The 17,192-nt window shown below is 35.0% G+C and overlaps 1 protein-coding gene across 11 annotated transcripts in view; it reads right to left on the reverse strand.

The window, feature by feature from the left end:
* Positions 1–17,192, reverse strand: part of Phf20l1 (PHD finger protein 20 like 1) — a 76,995-nt gene that overhangs the window by 34,595 nt on the left and 25,208 nt on the right. For all 11 annotated transcript variants that reach the window (XR_008722342.1, XR_008722340.1, XR_008722341.1 and 8 more), the window contains 4 exons: positions 12,192–12,274; positions 8,513–8,762; positions 6,181–6,366; positions 5,739–5,945 (listed from right to left, as the gene is read on the reverse strand). Coding sequence is in view for 8 of the 11 variants with exons in the window: in XM_055626298.1 (XP_055482273.1) it covers positions 5,739–5,945; positions 6,181–6,366; positions 8,513–8,762; positions 12,192–12,274 (726 nt within the window). In the remaining 3 variants the exon portion in view is untranslated. The remainder of the gene's footprint in view (positions 1–5,738; positions 5,946–6,180; positions 6,367–8,512; positions 8,763–12,191; positions 12,275–17,192) is intronic.

Here is a 17,192-nt window from a genome sequence, read left to right on the forward strand (position 1 = left end):
AGCAAAGACAAACAAAGTCATATTTCCTCATTTATCAAGATGATTGAACAACTCATTACTTCTTGTTGCTGACTACTGGACCATGGAAACTGCATATGTAATGTGGTTTTCTTAAAACTAAGAAAGCCTTTACAAATCAAACAAACAGAAAATGCTGCTTAGGCCTTGCTGTGTAACAAGCAGAAGGGAAGTTAATAATGCTTCTGTCTCTAGAGGGCTCCAGACTTGAGACCACTTAAGGTGAGGAAGGGGTGTCAAAAAAACCATCAAATTGGCTATATTCAAGGAGTTCACGTAGGTAAAGAGGAGATAATAAAGGTAGTAGGCCAGCACTGAAGACCAGGGAATGGCACAGCAAAACACACTGCCATTCTGAGTGGTTCTAGGAAAGCAAGCTCTGAGCACACTGGCTTCCTGCCTAAGACTTCACAGGTGGTCACTTTCAAAGCAAAACTGGGAACCTGACAAGGGGTTGCCAACATTTTATACAAGCAAGCACTTTCAAATGAACACACAGAAGTGTAACACTGGTGAAATTTTTAGAAGTACATACAAATAGAAAAACAAAACATCTTTTCTAGAACCCAAAAAACAAAAGAATACAACTGGGTAAAAGATGCGATTGTTATTATTTCATCATGTGTTACCATCTCCTAAATATTAGGATATTAGTATAAAGGACAGTGATCTTTAAATTTTCTCAAGAGGCTATTTTCTTCAAATAAATTTTTAGAGCCATTGTAATACAAAAACAAAAGCAAAGGGCTATCCCAACTCCAGTAAGAAAAGTAGAATCCTGATCACTGTGCTACACACAACAGCAGAGTGGGGAGCACTGAGACACAATCCTAGAGACTATAGAAAGCCTAGCTCCTGAAAAGCTATGAACATTGTGTGTTTGTGTGTGTGTGTGTGTGTGTGTGTGTGTGTGTGTGCATGCGTGTGTGTGGTGTGTGGAGGGGAGAGTTGAAGTAAGTGACAGAAAATAAGACTTACATCTTTGTTTTGAACAGCTCTGGAAAGTAAATTCAAAAGTAACTTTAAAAGGCTGTTAAACAATCAACAGGCTGTCAACATCAAATATAGTATAGGAACGAATTCCATCTGAAAGGTGGCTACAGTCAGAGCGGTTAGAGCTAATTGATGCCCCCATTTAGAGTCGCTTAACACCCATCTCTGGCTTCCTTGATGATAACACCTACTATATTAACCAGATAATGTAATCCCTGTACTCATTACAAAGAACTCACCAGAGCCCTTCTTTCTTAACTATGACAATCAATGCATTTTCATGTTTATTATTTCTATATTTCATTTAAAATTGTATTTAAAAAATTCAAGAAATCACATTGAATTTCATCGAAAACTAATATAAATTTACCAAAAATTGAATGGCCTGCTAATATTGATTCTGATATTATAAAGTACTCATATGTTATCAATCCAATATTTGTATCTACATTAACTAAAATATTCTGCAATAAAACAAATATTCCTTGATATTTTCATACTGACTTGCTCAAAAATATGAAAATAAATGTATATTATGATGAGCCTTCCAACACAGGACTAACTAAAAATGTTTAGAATTATATTCATACTATTCCAACTAATTTCAATTTTGTATTAATGGAGGCTACTAAGAATAGTTACCATTTCTAAAATTATTTAAAATTACAATTGAAAGCTGATGCAGTCATAATTTTTCTTTTCTATGAATTTTGCCTTTTTAAAATGCATTATTGTAGGGTTCACTTAAATCCAACATAACTCAAACACCAGGTCAATGCATGTGACAAATTTTCTTTTGTAATTGCACCACTATTCATCCATCAGGGCTGCAAAATAGACTCAGGAGCTGAACTATGATGCTGAAGGGACATTGTGTAGCATATTTAAAGGATGAAACCATAAAGCAAAGGGGAGCAGGATGGGCTATAGCACTGTCCAATCATAGTTGACAAAAGGGGATGAGCAAGGGGGTTTCCATCAATTAAGAATAGGAGTAAGCTCACAGCCCGAAGAACATGGACTTAGTTGACCCTTCCAGCAAGATAAAGATGTCCTTGAAATGGCTGGACTCAAAGACAATTGTCTCATTACAAGTTGTGCCTGAGATGGCTGGACTCTGACCACTGTCTCCTTACAACAGAAGCTATTCAGCTATTGGGAAGTTCCCAGCAACCCTAGGGCATGGGACCTTGAACTTAGCTTCTCTCTATGATTAAATGGTCTCTGAAAATAAAATGGTAGTACTTAGAATAAGTTTCTTTTGCTTGTTCCCAAGAGCAAAAAGAATGACACAATAAACAAACAAATAACACTTTAGATCTGGAAGTGACCACAAACACTACCTACTATAAAATTCCCATTATGAAAATAAAAAAATTCGAGTGTGAAGGAAGTAGTCTATTTAAATTTTGTTGAAAGAAAATAAGAACAGAGGGCAAGCAGATGGTTTTTTTGCTGTCTTAGCTAAGAGCACATGTTCTCTGCCTGAGGCCTCCTGAGGACCGCATTTTCCATTTTCTTCCCTTGATTACAACAATATATTTCATCTCTTTTTCAAACTTTCAAAAAATTTTAAACAATTTATTTCTCTGCTTGTTTATTCATCTGTCTATCTTTTTTGTGTACAGGTGTACATGTGTGCTATGGTGCTTGTGGAGGTCCAAGGACAATTTACTGGATGCAGTCAGATCCTTCTTTTCTCCATGTGAGTCAGGGGACTGGAACTCAGGTTCTCAGGTGCAGGAAGCACCTCTACACACTGAGCTATCTTTTCTTGCCCCACTTTATACCTCTTATGGATTCTACATCTTGTAATAAGTAACTCTCCTTTATTTGTCTAGTTCAGCGACTAGCCTGATTTCCTTTTAGATGCTGAGCTTCCTGCGTAGATTCTATATCTCAGCACTCTGTGTCCTTTACATTTATGGCAGGACTTACACAAGACACAGACATTCTCAGGTCCGGGTCAGAAAAAGTTTCTTTTGAAAAAGATCCTTTTTAATAAACTTGATCTATTCTGCCTCCTAGAGAATAAGAGATTTCTTAAGCTGTGTCTCTTCCTTTGATTCATTGGCTGTTAGAAAAAACATTCTGACAATAACACAAAAAACAAAGGTGTTGGGTTTTTTTTTTAACTTTTAGAAATGTACCATTTCTTTCCTTTTCCTTTTATTTTTACTTATTGCTAAAGTGGGCAGCAACAGTATTCCAAACCTTCATGTCACCATGCTGGCATCCATCCCAGTGGAAGAATGTAGCTCAATTAGTGCAAGCCCATAATCTCTATTGGAAACACAATTAAAAGCAAAGTTTAACCTGTTAAGAGTCCTAAGCTTGCTAAACTACTTCTCAGTTAACTAATATTCTTATCAGGCTAAAGTACCTAGCAGTTTTAAGTTTAAAAAGCTGCTAATACAGTCTTTGTAAATAATGCTTTCTAAAGAAGTTTTAAAATGGAAACAATTTATTTTTATAGTTATGATAAACACCCACCAAACGGACAAACACACACACTTAGTTACACAGGTATATAACGAATAAACAAACAAACAAAAAAATCTCGATATACATCAACATAGGAATTAATCAGAAGCCCCAAATAACTTCAAAATAGTACAGAACAGTTAGGTAACAAAATATTAACAAATCCAATATGATGGCACACACCTACAATCTCAGCACTGGAAGATAAGGCAAGAAAATCAAGACTTCCAAACCAGTCTGGGTTTTTATGTTCCAGACTACCTAGGCTATGGACATAGTGAAATCCTGTTTCAAAGAAACAAAACATAAATACCAACTCCAAGGAAGAAGGGAGGAGTGGGAATAGAGGGACATGGAGGGGACATGAGCCCCACAAGAAAAGCTAAAAGATCTGAGCTCAGGGTGTCCTGCAGAGACTGATGAAACAACAGAGGATCATGCATGGAAAGGACCTAGACTCTCTGCTCAGATGTGGCCTATTTGCAGCTCAGTCGCCATGTGGATCACTGAGTGAGGGGAGCAGTGGCTATCTCTATCATAAACTTAGTTGACTGCTCTCTGATCACTCACCCCTGATGATGCGGCCTTGCCAGGCCACTGAGGAAGAGGACCCAGGCAGTCCTGCTGAGACTTACCAAGCTATGGGCAGATGACAATAGTGGAGAACCCCCCTTTTCAGTGGACTAGGGAAAGAAATGAAGGGAAAAGGGAGGGAAAGTGGGACTGGGCAGAGTTGAGGGAGGGGCATCAATCAGGATATATAATGAATAAACTGTGAAGAAAAAAATTAAAATTTAAAAATAAATTAACACAAAAGTTTTCATAAAAAAAGAAATACTATTTAGATTTAATTTTCACTGAAGTCTCTAAACCTAAGAACTGACCCCCCCATATTATCTTTTTGCTTCAAGAATAAGATTTTCTGTAATTATATTTAACATTAATAATTTCTAGTATCAAAAATAAGCATGCTTTTTAATTTTTAATTTTTTTTCCTCACACATACTACTCAGCAATTAAAAACAAGGAAATCATGAAATCTGCAAACAAATGGTGAGATCTAGAAAAGATCATTCTGAGTGAGGTATACCAGAAGCCAACAGACACACACGTTATATACTCATTTATATGTAGATACTAGACCTATAAGATAGGATAAACATACTAAAATCTGTATACCTAAAGAAGCTAAACAAGAAGGAGGACCTGGGGTAAGAGGATCAATCCTCACTTAGAAAGCCAAAGGGGATGGACATTGGAAGAAAGAGAAAACAGGAAACAGGGCAGGAGCCTACCACAGAGGGTCTCTGAAAGACTCTGCCTAGCAGTGTATCAAAGCAGATGCTGAGACTCATAACCAAACTTTGGGTAGAGTACAGGAAATCATATGAAAGAAGAGGTAGTTAGTAAGACCTGGAGAGTACAGGAGCTCCACAAGTTGAGCAACAGAACCAAAATATCTGGGCTCAGAGGTATTTTCTGAGGTTGATACTCCAACCAACATACATTCATGGATATAACCTAGAACTGTCGCTCAGATGTAGCCCATGGCTGCTCAGCATCCAAGTGGGTTCCCTAGTAAGGGGAAGAGGGACTGTCTCTGGCATGAACTCAGTGGCTGGCTCTTTGACCACCACTCCCCGCCCCGGGAGGGAGGAGCATCCTTGCCAGGCCACAGAGGAGGACATTGCAGCCAGTCCTGATGAGACCTGATAAGCTAGGGTCAGATGGAAGGGGAGGTGGACCTCCCCTAACAATGGAGTTGGAGAGGGGTATGGGAGGAGATGAGGGAAGGAGGGTGGAATTGGGAGGGAATGAGGGATGGGGCTACAGCTCGGATACCAAGAGAATAAAATGTAATTAATGTAAAAAAATAAAAATTAAAAAATAAACATTTCATATATTTTACTTATTGTTGTTGTTTTGAAACAGGATCCTGCTATGTAGCCCCTAGTTGGTCTAAAACTTGCTATGCTGACCCAGATGGGTAGCTGGAATTTGCTAGCTCCAGGTGCAACAATACCACATATTACACACACATTAAAAATGCAAAAGAAAGAGGAAGAAAAAAAATGACAAGTAGTATGTCCAGGAAATGCTGAAAATGGTAACACAAAAGAATCACAAAACAGGGAAGTTCCATACAAAAACAAAATTACCTAAAAGTTCTTACAAGGATTTTATATCCTTGTGGAGTTAAATATCAAAATATTTATACCAGACTTAACTGAGAGCTTCCTTACCAGTGATTGCTGTAGCTCCTTTTATATCGCTCACTACTTTAGAGGAGGTATTTGCAAACAAAGGTGTCTCCTTTTCTTCCCTGGAACATTCACCACCAGAAACGGAGGAATCTGGGGCTCGAGGTGCTATGACTTCTGAACCACAACTTAAATCAAGAGGGAGACAGGATCCCAACTTCTGGAGTGGCACACATGCAATACCGGGCACTATATAAGATTTAAAAAGAAAATCTTAATTTTAACATAGAGAAACTAGCTCAGTTCATATCAGTGTAGATCACTGGTATTTACACAGTGCCTGACAAAGAGGTACCAGATAGGTGTCTAGAATATACGAAGTGCTTATAAATCAAGAGACATAAGAAGAAAACTTAATATTCAAATAATTGTCGTTAGTTATCTTCCTTTAAATTTGGTTCTATAGGAAATCAATATACATTACCCTCTGGTACTGAAGACTCTTGCTGATTCTGAGAACTGATAGAGAATATTTTCCCATCAGTGGCTGAAGAGGAAGAAAGCTTTTCTAGAGAATCATCAGGCATGGGTAAGGTGGCTAACCGCTGAGATCTTCTTCTCCGCTCACTATGCTTGCAAGGTCTAGGGGGATTCACAGGCTGTGGAGGACCTAGAAAAAGATCTTCAATGTTCACGAAGCAGATACATACCAGTATCATCTTATAATATTTAAGGAGATAAGCAGGGGGAAAATGAGCCATATTTTGCACTCTGATGCTATTAAACACAAGAAATGGCATGTTCCAGAGGCAATCAAAGGGAAAAAAAAAGTGCCTTCTTAAAAAAAGAGTTAATCAAAACTAAATATCTAAAACCTTCTAGAACTCAAGTACAATAACAGGGAACATTAATTTCCTGTAGCTCTCCCCAACTGTGAGAGTGCAGTTAGCTCTCTAACTGTGGATTCTTATGTCAATTACCATTTTGCCTCCAGGAAAGTAGTCTCTTTATAAGCAAAAAAGGGAAAGCAGGTACAGGGAGAAGGGGAGGGAGCTGAGACAGAAAATCTTTCACTCCATAGCAAACCTAGGCACTCTAAAGGGAAAGTAAGGTAGGGGCACATGGGATGGCTCTTACACACATTGTACAGTTGGTGCTTTGCTTTCTTTCCCCAAGCAAAGAAACTACTGCAAACAACCTAACCCATCCTCAGTCTCCCACATGGACTCTTATAGATATAAACCCGGGGCCTGATTCATTCAAAAAATTGAACACAAACAAACCAATGTGCTTATTATAGCTAACTTAGATATTAATTAGTATGACAGTATTCTTGCCCTTAAACATTTTCATTAGTTTAAAGAACTAATTGTATCTTTAATTTGTTTTTTAGAAATGTAAACACAAATGTTTGAACAATTTTTTAATGCTTGAGAGTTCTTTGTGGACTATGAATTTGATCAATTCTACAGTAGGTAGGATTACATAATACCTCACTGCAAATTTAGAAAGAAGTAGTTTAAAGGAGCTGATGTTTTGGGTATTTAAGGATAATCAACAATGAAAAATAATGAAAAAAAAAGATGATAATAATGGGGGAAACCCAAAAGACAAACTAACTTTTATGATAATATGGTATCAATATATAAAACAACTTCAAAATAAAATGTTTATTGGTGTCATGTGATAATCTAATGACTACTAGTGATGTTCTTTCTTAATGAAGTTTCAGAGAAAAGAATTTTCTTTTTGTCTTTTTTGTTTGTTTGTTCTTTGAGTCAGAGTTTTTCTGTGTAGCTTTGGATGTCTTAGACTCACTTTGTAGACCAGACTGTCCTCAAACTCAAAGTGATCTGCCTCGTTCTGCGTCCCCAAGTGCTGAGATTACAGGTATGCACCACCATGCCCAGCTGAGAAAAGAATTTTCTATTTCCTTTGTTTCTGCATTATTATTAAAAAAAATTAAAGATTTATTAAAATTTGAGGTATGTAGTAAATATGAGAACTGACTGAAAAACTGGTTAGTATGTTTGATAAAGTCTTCCAAATGCCAGTATCATTATTCTGGTTCATAAGGATATGTGTCATCCTTATTTTCTGATACAAGACTGATTTATTTATTGAGTAACGTAGCAAAAGGCAAGTGTCACCTGACTAAAGATACTCTAGATAATTGTTTCAAATACTAATCTTGGGGTAAACATAAACCTTATCTTTTATCTAGTCAAATCCATGTTGAAAAAATGAAACTATTTTCAAAAGACTAACAATTGAAAGATTAGTACTACAGCAGTCAAATATTATAATAAGGAGGCATTCTCCTTCCAATAAGTATAAGATTGGATTCATGGATGCCTTGTTAACATAACAAGAATAAATTAATAAAATGCACTAAGAGGGCTACAAATGAAAGGAGATACCTCCTTCCTGACCACAAGAGGAATGAGGAGTCACATGAAAACATCAACCAAGGGTCTTTCTATAGTTCTTTTTGTTTCTGAGGGTATTTTGTTTGTTTGTTTTTTTGTAATGAATCAGGCCTTGTATTATTTGCTGAGGAGAGTAAAACTACAGTGGGATTTGTGTCATTCCATAGCAGGACTTCTTAACGAGCAGTACAGACTTGGAGTGGTAAAGCATAAGAAATGCCATGATCTACTCTTGAAATAGTTTTAAACTTTCTCTGTCATATCCACTTAACTTTTGAGGTTTTAAAGAGCAACTTCGTAAAAACAAAACAAAACAATATAACTACAACAAAACTGTTTTGAATCTATCTTACAGGATAAGTAACTATTTGTAAAGTCTGTGCTCACTAGTTTTATTTATCACTGAAGAAAGCTGAGATACAAGCGTCAAATCCTTGGCTTGTATTAATTCTGGGGCAAGTGGTGACTTAGGGGTTTTTATACACCCAGAAGACTCTCCAGATTCATGTTTGCATTTCTTGCTGCGAGCCTTCCCTGAAGACAAAGTTGAGGATAACAGTGCAGGTTTCTGAGTGTTGGCAGAACTGCTAATGACAGCTTCATTTTTTTTCTGACTTTGAGGTTTAGGTGAAATCGCCTGAATAAATAATAAAAAATTGATATTTTTATTTTGGTTTCTTCATTTTTCTTCTTGTATTCTATTTTTGATTGTTAAGCAACTTTAGTATCCAAAACATTGTTAAGCAACATATAACATTTCTATTACAAATGAAAAACCAAAAAGAACCCCACGAATTATTAACTAAAAATTGAATTGGCTGTCTTTAAAGGGATACTGTCAACTATGAATTTATATTTTTAATGTCCATGAAATTCTTCTAATATTAAATATCCATCCTATTGGACAAACATTTTAGTATTAATTTGAAACTTCTCTCTTCTCAAACTGCAATTGTCAATGGTTATATTAAAACAAAAAAAAGTATTTTACATTTTTGAGCACCGAAAGAATATATGTAAATTTCTGCCTTTTAGAAGAGTTTTTATAATCTCTCTCATCAAGTGTGTGGCTGTCTCAGTAGACAATTTCCCTTTAAAGAAAGATCTCAACAAGAAAACAATGACCAAATTAACAAAACATTATCTTTAACTCATTTTAGTGCTGAAAGCTAGATTTTCATAAGCAAAATGCGTCATGAAATCACAGCCAACAGCAGTAGAGAGTTAAAAAGACTAAAAAACAATACAGAACAAGTAACAACTACAACAATAACAAAAAAGAGATAAAGTGTAAGTTAAAACATTGGATTTAAAAACAAAATACGTCGCAGTCTTAGATGAGTTTTTACCTTATTCCTGCCAACTGACACTTTAAAAAAAACTTAGAACTTTGTCAGTTCTTTCATAAAGAACATTTTATTCATGTGGCAGTAAAGTTCCCTGAACATGTAAAAGTATGTGTGAATCTATCTATTGTTAAAGACAACAGAAAGCAGCCACATTGGATGCACATTCTGCTGTGCATCCAACTGGGATGCCTACATTGGTTTTCTTCCTGATATCTCACAGCAAACCATGAGATACAGACTTTTAAAAACTGATATATGGCAAGCCACTATAAAGAATAAAATTGCTAGCCCTATTAATAACATGCCTGTCCCCAAGAAATCGTTTAACTTCCACATATGGAGAAAGGTGATGTTCATCAAATCTGTAATCTTCATTTTTCTAGAATATGAAAGATCACTGTCTGGGGCCAAATAACTTAATAATTTTGTTCCCATTAAAATAAAAGGTACTCAGATTTTGGCAGGGGAAATTACATATTTGATAGTAAATATGGCATCACTGAATATTCTACAGATGGCATGCTAGGCATCTATCTGACTTAAAAGGCCTTGTGTAAGGGTCCCATTCATTCAACTTTCATTTTCTACTCTTGAATTTCTTCGCTATAAACGTGTGCAAGTAGATCTATTATTTGAAAAAGAACTCCAGAATAGAAAGTATTCCTAAACTTACATAAAAGGTGTTGCCAGGAAAGTAATTAGAGCCATTACTTGTAAATAAACAATTTTATTGTTCATCTTCACATATGTGAAAGACATCACTACAGCATCCATTACTCTTGAGTTACAAAGTTATAAAACAAGATTTTAAAACTTAAATTAATAACTTGATAAGGTGCTTAACTTCTAAACAAGGACAAATTAACATATTTAAGCCTTACTGAATTATTATGCATCAAATGCAAGTTTTATCCAAAAGTAAATATAACATGACATTTCCCTAATACAATTAAGTAATCTATAACTAAAAATCTGATGATGAGGCTCAAGACCACAGTTTAAATCGTTCAGAAATATAAATTCATTAGTACAGCAATGTGGCTCTAGGCCTGTTATCAGTGTGTCATAACTGGCATTGTAACTCCATAGGACAACAGAAGCTAGCAACAATAAAAACTTCTTTTTTAGATCTCTTGCTTATACCAACTGAGATAGTTAAGAGCTTTATAACTCGGCTTTTTAGCTTAGAAGCAAGGCTAACATATAGCATAAAAATTAAGAGTTTGGTTACAAAACATTTTCACATTGAAATCAACCTGAATGACAAAATAAAAGAGGGAACAGCATGATGTTCCTTAAATTCTATAACAGTTTACAAAGATTCAATTAATTATTATTGGTCTCTGTTACAAAACTGGCAAGGACTTTCAAAAATTTTAAATTATGCAAGTACAAATAAACAGCCGAGTTACCCTATCTTCCTTTCTCTTAAAAACTGTTTCTTCGAACTGGTTACTGATTCTAAACTAACTTCCACACATAATATGTACTTTTCACAATCACATTTACCTCACAGGTTATGTGTAATGAAAGATTGACATTGTAATGAATTTTCCAGAAGTATTTTATTACCCGAGTCCCTGATATATCGCATTCTGAGTGTATCGTAACAGTTGCAGGAGTACAAAATACTTATTATATCTGGGACATTGAATAATAGTCATACACAGTAAAAAAAGTTACTAAAATTTGGTTGATATACTGACAAAAAGACTTAACCGTTTGATGCTCACAGAAAAACAGAAGGTATGAGTCACTGACATACTGATCTCAATTTAAAAGACTATTGATTTAATACAACATTAATGGGGGCACCAAAACAATGTTCTGCTTTCAAATCAGGCCTGAATAAACACTGAAAAACTCAATACAATATCAATGAAATTTGGGATAACCTTTAAAACACATATAGAGAAGAGCAAAAGATACTCATTTTAAAGTCTTCTTTATTAGGTTACTAATAAAGAAAATTAAGATTATACAAAAAGGATATATTGAAACTACATTAAGGCTCAGATTTTAAAAACAGGAGAACCAAAGAAATCCAGTTATGGCTATTACTGTATCCATAGAGTGCCTAAGCAGTTAAGCCCTTAGAGGATGGAAAAGCATGCACAACTTATATGTACAGGTATTGTGAGAAGTTGAAGGTATCCAAGGCCAATTCTAGCAACTGCAACCTTCAGTTTTAAATTTCTCTATTAGGTGGTTTAAGACAGACCTTTAAAAGTTTTTTAAATTCTCTTTTTATTGTAGTTAGTAAAATATACATCCTAGCAAAAAATGTATGGCTCATTGATCAATTAATAAAACAGTCTAACAACACCAACTCTTACGATATAAAAGAAACTTCTTATAAAAGAAGCTTAATTGGATGTCAAAAAACCCTGTTTAAACTCACAAATGAAAAGTATTTGTGTAAGGGTCTTTTTGAAAGCTAAAGATGTCCAGCTGGAAGCTCATACCCTGGGATGCCTGTCTCCAGGCCTTCTCATTTTGGAGACAATGGCTTTAATGTCAGTCTATGGAAAATGTAAGCAAATGAAGTCCATAGTTTAGCTGCATACTTGGGAGAAGGCAGAGGTAAAAATCTACCATCAATGAGTCAGGGCTCTATTCCCATATCTGATCAGAGTGGCAACTGCAATCATGTAGGGACTGCAGCTCCGTGAGCGTTCCCTTGGAAATCTGAAACAATCAAACGCTACCGTTCATACCTGCTCCAGCACTGGAGCTGTTGCAGTGTGGTCGTCTTTGTTTTCAGCACCATCTGCCCCAACAGCTTTGGATGCCAATAAACCTTGAGAAAAATTGTACAGAAATGGCTTGTTAGAAAAAAAAAAAAAAAACTCATTTCACCATCAAACTTCTAACATTTTAGCAGTTGAAATTTCCCACATATGGGAAGTATTTTCAAATGCTAACTTTTAATAAATGCAAACACCCTTAAATTTGAGAGTTGTTCACATAGTTGGGTAAATTTTTTTCTTTTTTATGTTACTTCTGAGATCCTTAAATACATATACTTATTCTGGAGAAAAATAAACTTTCTGGCTTCAAAGTCCAGATTAAGATGGTTTACATTACTAATACTCATAAAGCAGAGTAGCATATCATTCTGTTATATTAGTTTTTAAAAGGTATTTCTAAATTTTAATTTCACTTACATTCTTTAACCTAAGCTTTGCACATTTGTACCTATGCTTACTTATGTCTTATTTTCTTCCAAAAGTTTCAAAACCATCTCATGGACCCTTTGATACAGAGTGAAAGAATGTGTGGGTCCTTAGAACACCTGGGCTGACAGCTTCATTCTACATATGATGTCAAAATGGAAAGCTCTATTTTTCTTTCTTTTTTTTTTTTTTTTTTTTTTTTGTAACATATAGCCCTAACACCGGACTTTAGAAGACAGAATTCTTTATTTATGATATAGTTATTTTCACAAAACATCAAAATTCTGCTTTCATTAATAAAGACATTTCCTTGTATACAATTCTTTGCTCATTCTGTCAGTACCTTCTATGAGACAAGGTTTTTAAAAGGACAATTATTTTTTTTTTTGTGTGGCTACTCTGTTCGTAAGATGAAACACAAATAATAAGTGATAACAATAGAAAACTTGCTATAGCAATTTTTAACACCTTTATTACTGAAACTGTTAACATTAGTCTGTAGGAAAGGAAAGGTTCCCTGAAACACTACAGGACAGAAAGCTACTCACAAGGCAATGTGGCCTGACTTTCTTAAGTAACTACCTCAAAGATGTTAAGTAACCAATATGGGAACAAACATATCCACATGATCTTAAAGTAGTAAGAGACAGAAATATTACATTAGGTAGAAGGCACACTGGCTTTACTAAAAAGCTGAATGACTACAGATGAGTATGAAATCAAGAGGATCAGTGGAAAACAAAGATTTTGATACATCTGTGACTGGTACTCCACTCAGTTTGAGATAACAATCTAGTTTCTTCCTGTCCCACACCACATTAAGTATAAATTTAAATGAAAAATAAAGGCATATAAACTATCTTATAAAGTTTTTAACCCATAAATTTATCTTAACTTCAGTATAAACATATTTTATATAAACAAAAAGATGTAGTATAGAACATTTCTCTAACATTTAAAACAGCATTCACTGTTTTTTTTTTTCTTTTCCAGATAACATTTTTTGAGAATCAATGAGCTACTTAAGTTTTTGTTAATGATACACAATCAAAGTCTTTTTACATCAAGAAACGGGTAGAAGTTCTATTTGTGTGTGTGTGTGTGTGTGTGTGTGTGTGTGTGTGTGTGTGTGTGTGTTTCAAGATAGGGTTTCTCTATGTAACCTTGGATCCTGGACTCACTTTGTAGATCAGACTGGTCTCTAACTCACAGTAATCTGCCTGTTTCTGCCTCTCTGGGTGTTGGATAAAAGAAGTGTGCCAGGAAACCTAGCTGAAGTTCTATTTCTTAAAGTTATTCAAACATAAAAAATATTTGCCATTCACTATATTAGCTAAACCTTACTGTTTCCTTTCCTAGAAGTGATAGAAAGTTTTTTTAATATTCAAGAGATAAGATGAATTATAAGCTCAGATTTCAGAATATGGTGCAAGTTGTAAAAGAAACAAAACAATCTATCTATAACCTATTAGAGTAGTATAGGCCAAACTGATTAAAAGCCATTTCTATATAATTGCTGGAAAAAGAAAAGCCTTTTAATTTGGCTATAGATAATAATGAAGCAGTTAAGACAAACTACTTACTTAGATTTGAAAATACACTTGGTATCTAGAGAATTCAAATATACAAAATAAACTCTGTATGTTTGACATGCATCTCAACTTTAAAAAGAATTACTAGGCATAAACAAAAGCAGACACATGACAGAACAAGTGTGTGAAGAGGAGATTCTATTTCTGCCTGGAGGGACAGTCTAAATTCAATTATTTTTCCCTGCCAACATTCTAAGAAGAAATTTATTATCCAGAGTAAATGAAAGTTTGAATGAAATAGATACAAATAAAATTAATTTTAATTATTGCAAATACTTATTATCAGTACATTACAAATAGGCCTTACTCCAGAAGAATGTCTTAAAGAATGCATGATACAGCATCAGGGTATTAAATCCAGTAGGTAGAAGGAGAATATCAAATCATCATGAATCCTACCACCAAACAAAGTCATTTCATAATGACCTACTTCACTGAGAAAAGGAGGCCAGAGATCCCTAGAATACAAAGGCGAATGCTCAGAGAACAAAGTGGTTAAAAATCCTGATCAACTTCTCACTAGTAATGTAAATATCATCATTTTTTTCAAAATTTTCAAAAATTCCTGACATTTATGGTTGTGAGCCTATCCTTTAACAGCTGAGCCATCTCTCCAGCCGGAGGACCCCCCCCCCCATCAGTGGACTAGGGGAGGGGCATAGGGGAAGAAGAGGGAGAAAGAGTGGGACTGGCAGGAGACAAGGGAGGGGGTCAGAGCCGGGATAAAAATTGGATAAATTGTAATAAATGATAATAATAAAAAAGAAGAAAAATCCTGACATTGCACAAACATTTCTAACTTCCCATAATGCCTACAAGGATTAGAGTATATCATGTACTTTATTCTTTTACTCTGTGAACAGTTACTATTTTCAAGTCTACTAAAACTCAGTTTGCTTGCAACTTGTTTGTAAAGTTAGGGATTCTGGCTTTAAGTGCAAAACTGCTACCTGAAAGGAATATACATATACTACATGATAGAGCTATCAGTAAAGCATATTACATATTCAAAAACAATAACCAAAGAGAATACACACACATACAGAACCCAACTATAATTTCATTTCTTCCTAGTTACAAACTTTGAAAAACTCATCATTTTATCATTCCCTATATAGCAATCAGGTCAGAATCACCATAGGATGCATATGAAGGGAAGGAAGTAAGACAGTGTATCATTATACACAGTTAAACTTATCCAGTGGCTAGTTCATGAATCTTCAGGTAAAAGTATTTTTTAAGAATAGCAGAAAAAGAGAAAAGTTAACAAGAACAAAATGCCATAATTCTTGCCATTTCTCTCTAGTAAAGGACAAAAAGACACACACAGAACTTAAATTTAAGAAACAGCAATGTGACTATTTCACACCAGTTCTCATTTAACAGATGACAAATGAAAATCATTGTACACAAGCAAACTCTGGGTTAACCTACTGAAGACAATCTTACATCTACTGTCTTTCTGCATGGCATACTTGTGACATGAAATTAAAAATAAAAGCAATGATGAAGAATGATGCTCAAAGAATTGTGATATATGTAAATCTTCTGAGAAAAAGGGACAGACTATAATGGCTTCACATGGGTTATGTGTTATTCTGTTGCTAACCATCACATTTGACATTCCTAAGGAAAACTTAAGTACCTTCACAAAAGACCAGAAGTGTTACTAAGCAACCTAGATTACAATTTGAGGCACAAGGTAAATGGTTCTTTATCCTTAACTGTCTCTCCAAGGCCATGCAAAGACAATACATTATGTAGACTCAGCTGACTTTTTTCAGATTTGTTATTTCTTTAAATGTTGAGCTTGATCCTCCCATTAAGGCATTTAGAAGCAGGCATATGTGAAAACACTTTGGCTGAAACTAAAAGCAGGTTATATGGCTGAAGGAAAAAAAAAAATCATGATCCTGGGAAGCTGACAATCAGCTGTATCCTGTCAGTGGCATTTCCGTCTTCCTTGGTCTTGAATCCTCCAACAAGCAGTTTCAATCTTTTTATCACATGAGTGAGAAGCAGCTTTCCACTCTGCCCTGCAAGTAGTACTGAGTTCTGTATTTTAGGCCCAAACTTAAGTCTCAAGCTAACAGCACAATAATCAGTTTAGAGAAGATTATGGATTTCTCCAAGGCTAACAATTTCTAAAGAAAAGGTTTAATGGGTGAAGTTATTTGAGATATTTCCTGTCCTGAGGGCAAATACACCCCATGTCAGACAGAACAAGCCTGATCTCATCAGTGCAGAAAGAAATATTAACCCTCAATGAGCCCTGTCATGGAGTGGCTCACAAGAGCCCTCTGTTCCAGCCATCTTTCAGTAGGTTTCCTCTTGAAAACAGACAAAACACAACATACTTAATGTTTATTCCAGAATCTAACAAAGAAGCTAATCTTCTTCAAATGACTTAAATGAGTGCCAACAAAGGTTTATTTGGTTTTATTAGACCAAAGGCCCTTAAAAATATTTTGTTTTTAAAAATTAGATGTCCAAATCATTAAAACATTTATACTTCCCTTTAAAGTACACTTTAAAATTAATCATAAACATTATTTCATTTGGATACTAGAAATATATTAGGCCAAAAGCCTAGAACTTTCAGGTGTAACATGACTGTCTCTGTATATAATGCTTCAATTTTCTCTTGTGTGAGCAGTAGCCTTGCTAGGATTGTATTTTCATCACCCTTATACTGCTACATGACACCTTACTAGAAGGTACTCTAGAGACCAACCTCAAGAAAAAAGAAGGAAATAACAAATGAGTCAGAAACTTAATTCAGTCAAGTATTCATATTTTTACCACAAATGGTTCCATTTTAAGTAAGCCTTGTCACCTGTAAGACTGTTTACGTGTGAAAATATTTAAAGCCATAGAAATAAAGCCAACACAAGTTAATAAATGCAGATAAACCTTTTCTGACAGAAACTATTCCTACCATAAAGTGATT

The sequence above is a fragment of the Psammomys obesus genome, unplaced genomic scaffold (assembly GCF_907164565.1).
Source record: "Psammomys obesus unplaced genomic scaffold, mPsaObe1.curated_primary_1811, whole genome shotgun sequence".
NCBI classification, from domain to species: domain Eukaryota; kingdom Metazoa; phylum Chordata; class Mammalia; order Rodentia; family Muridae; genus Psammomys; species Psammomys obesus.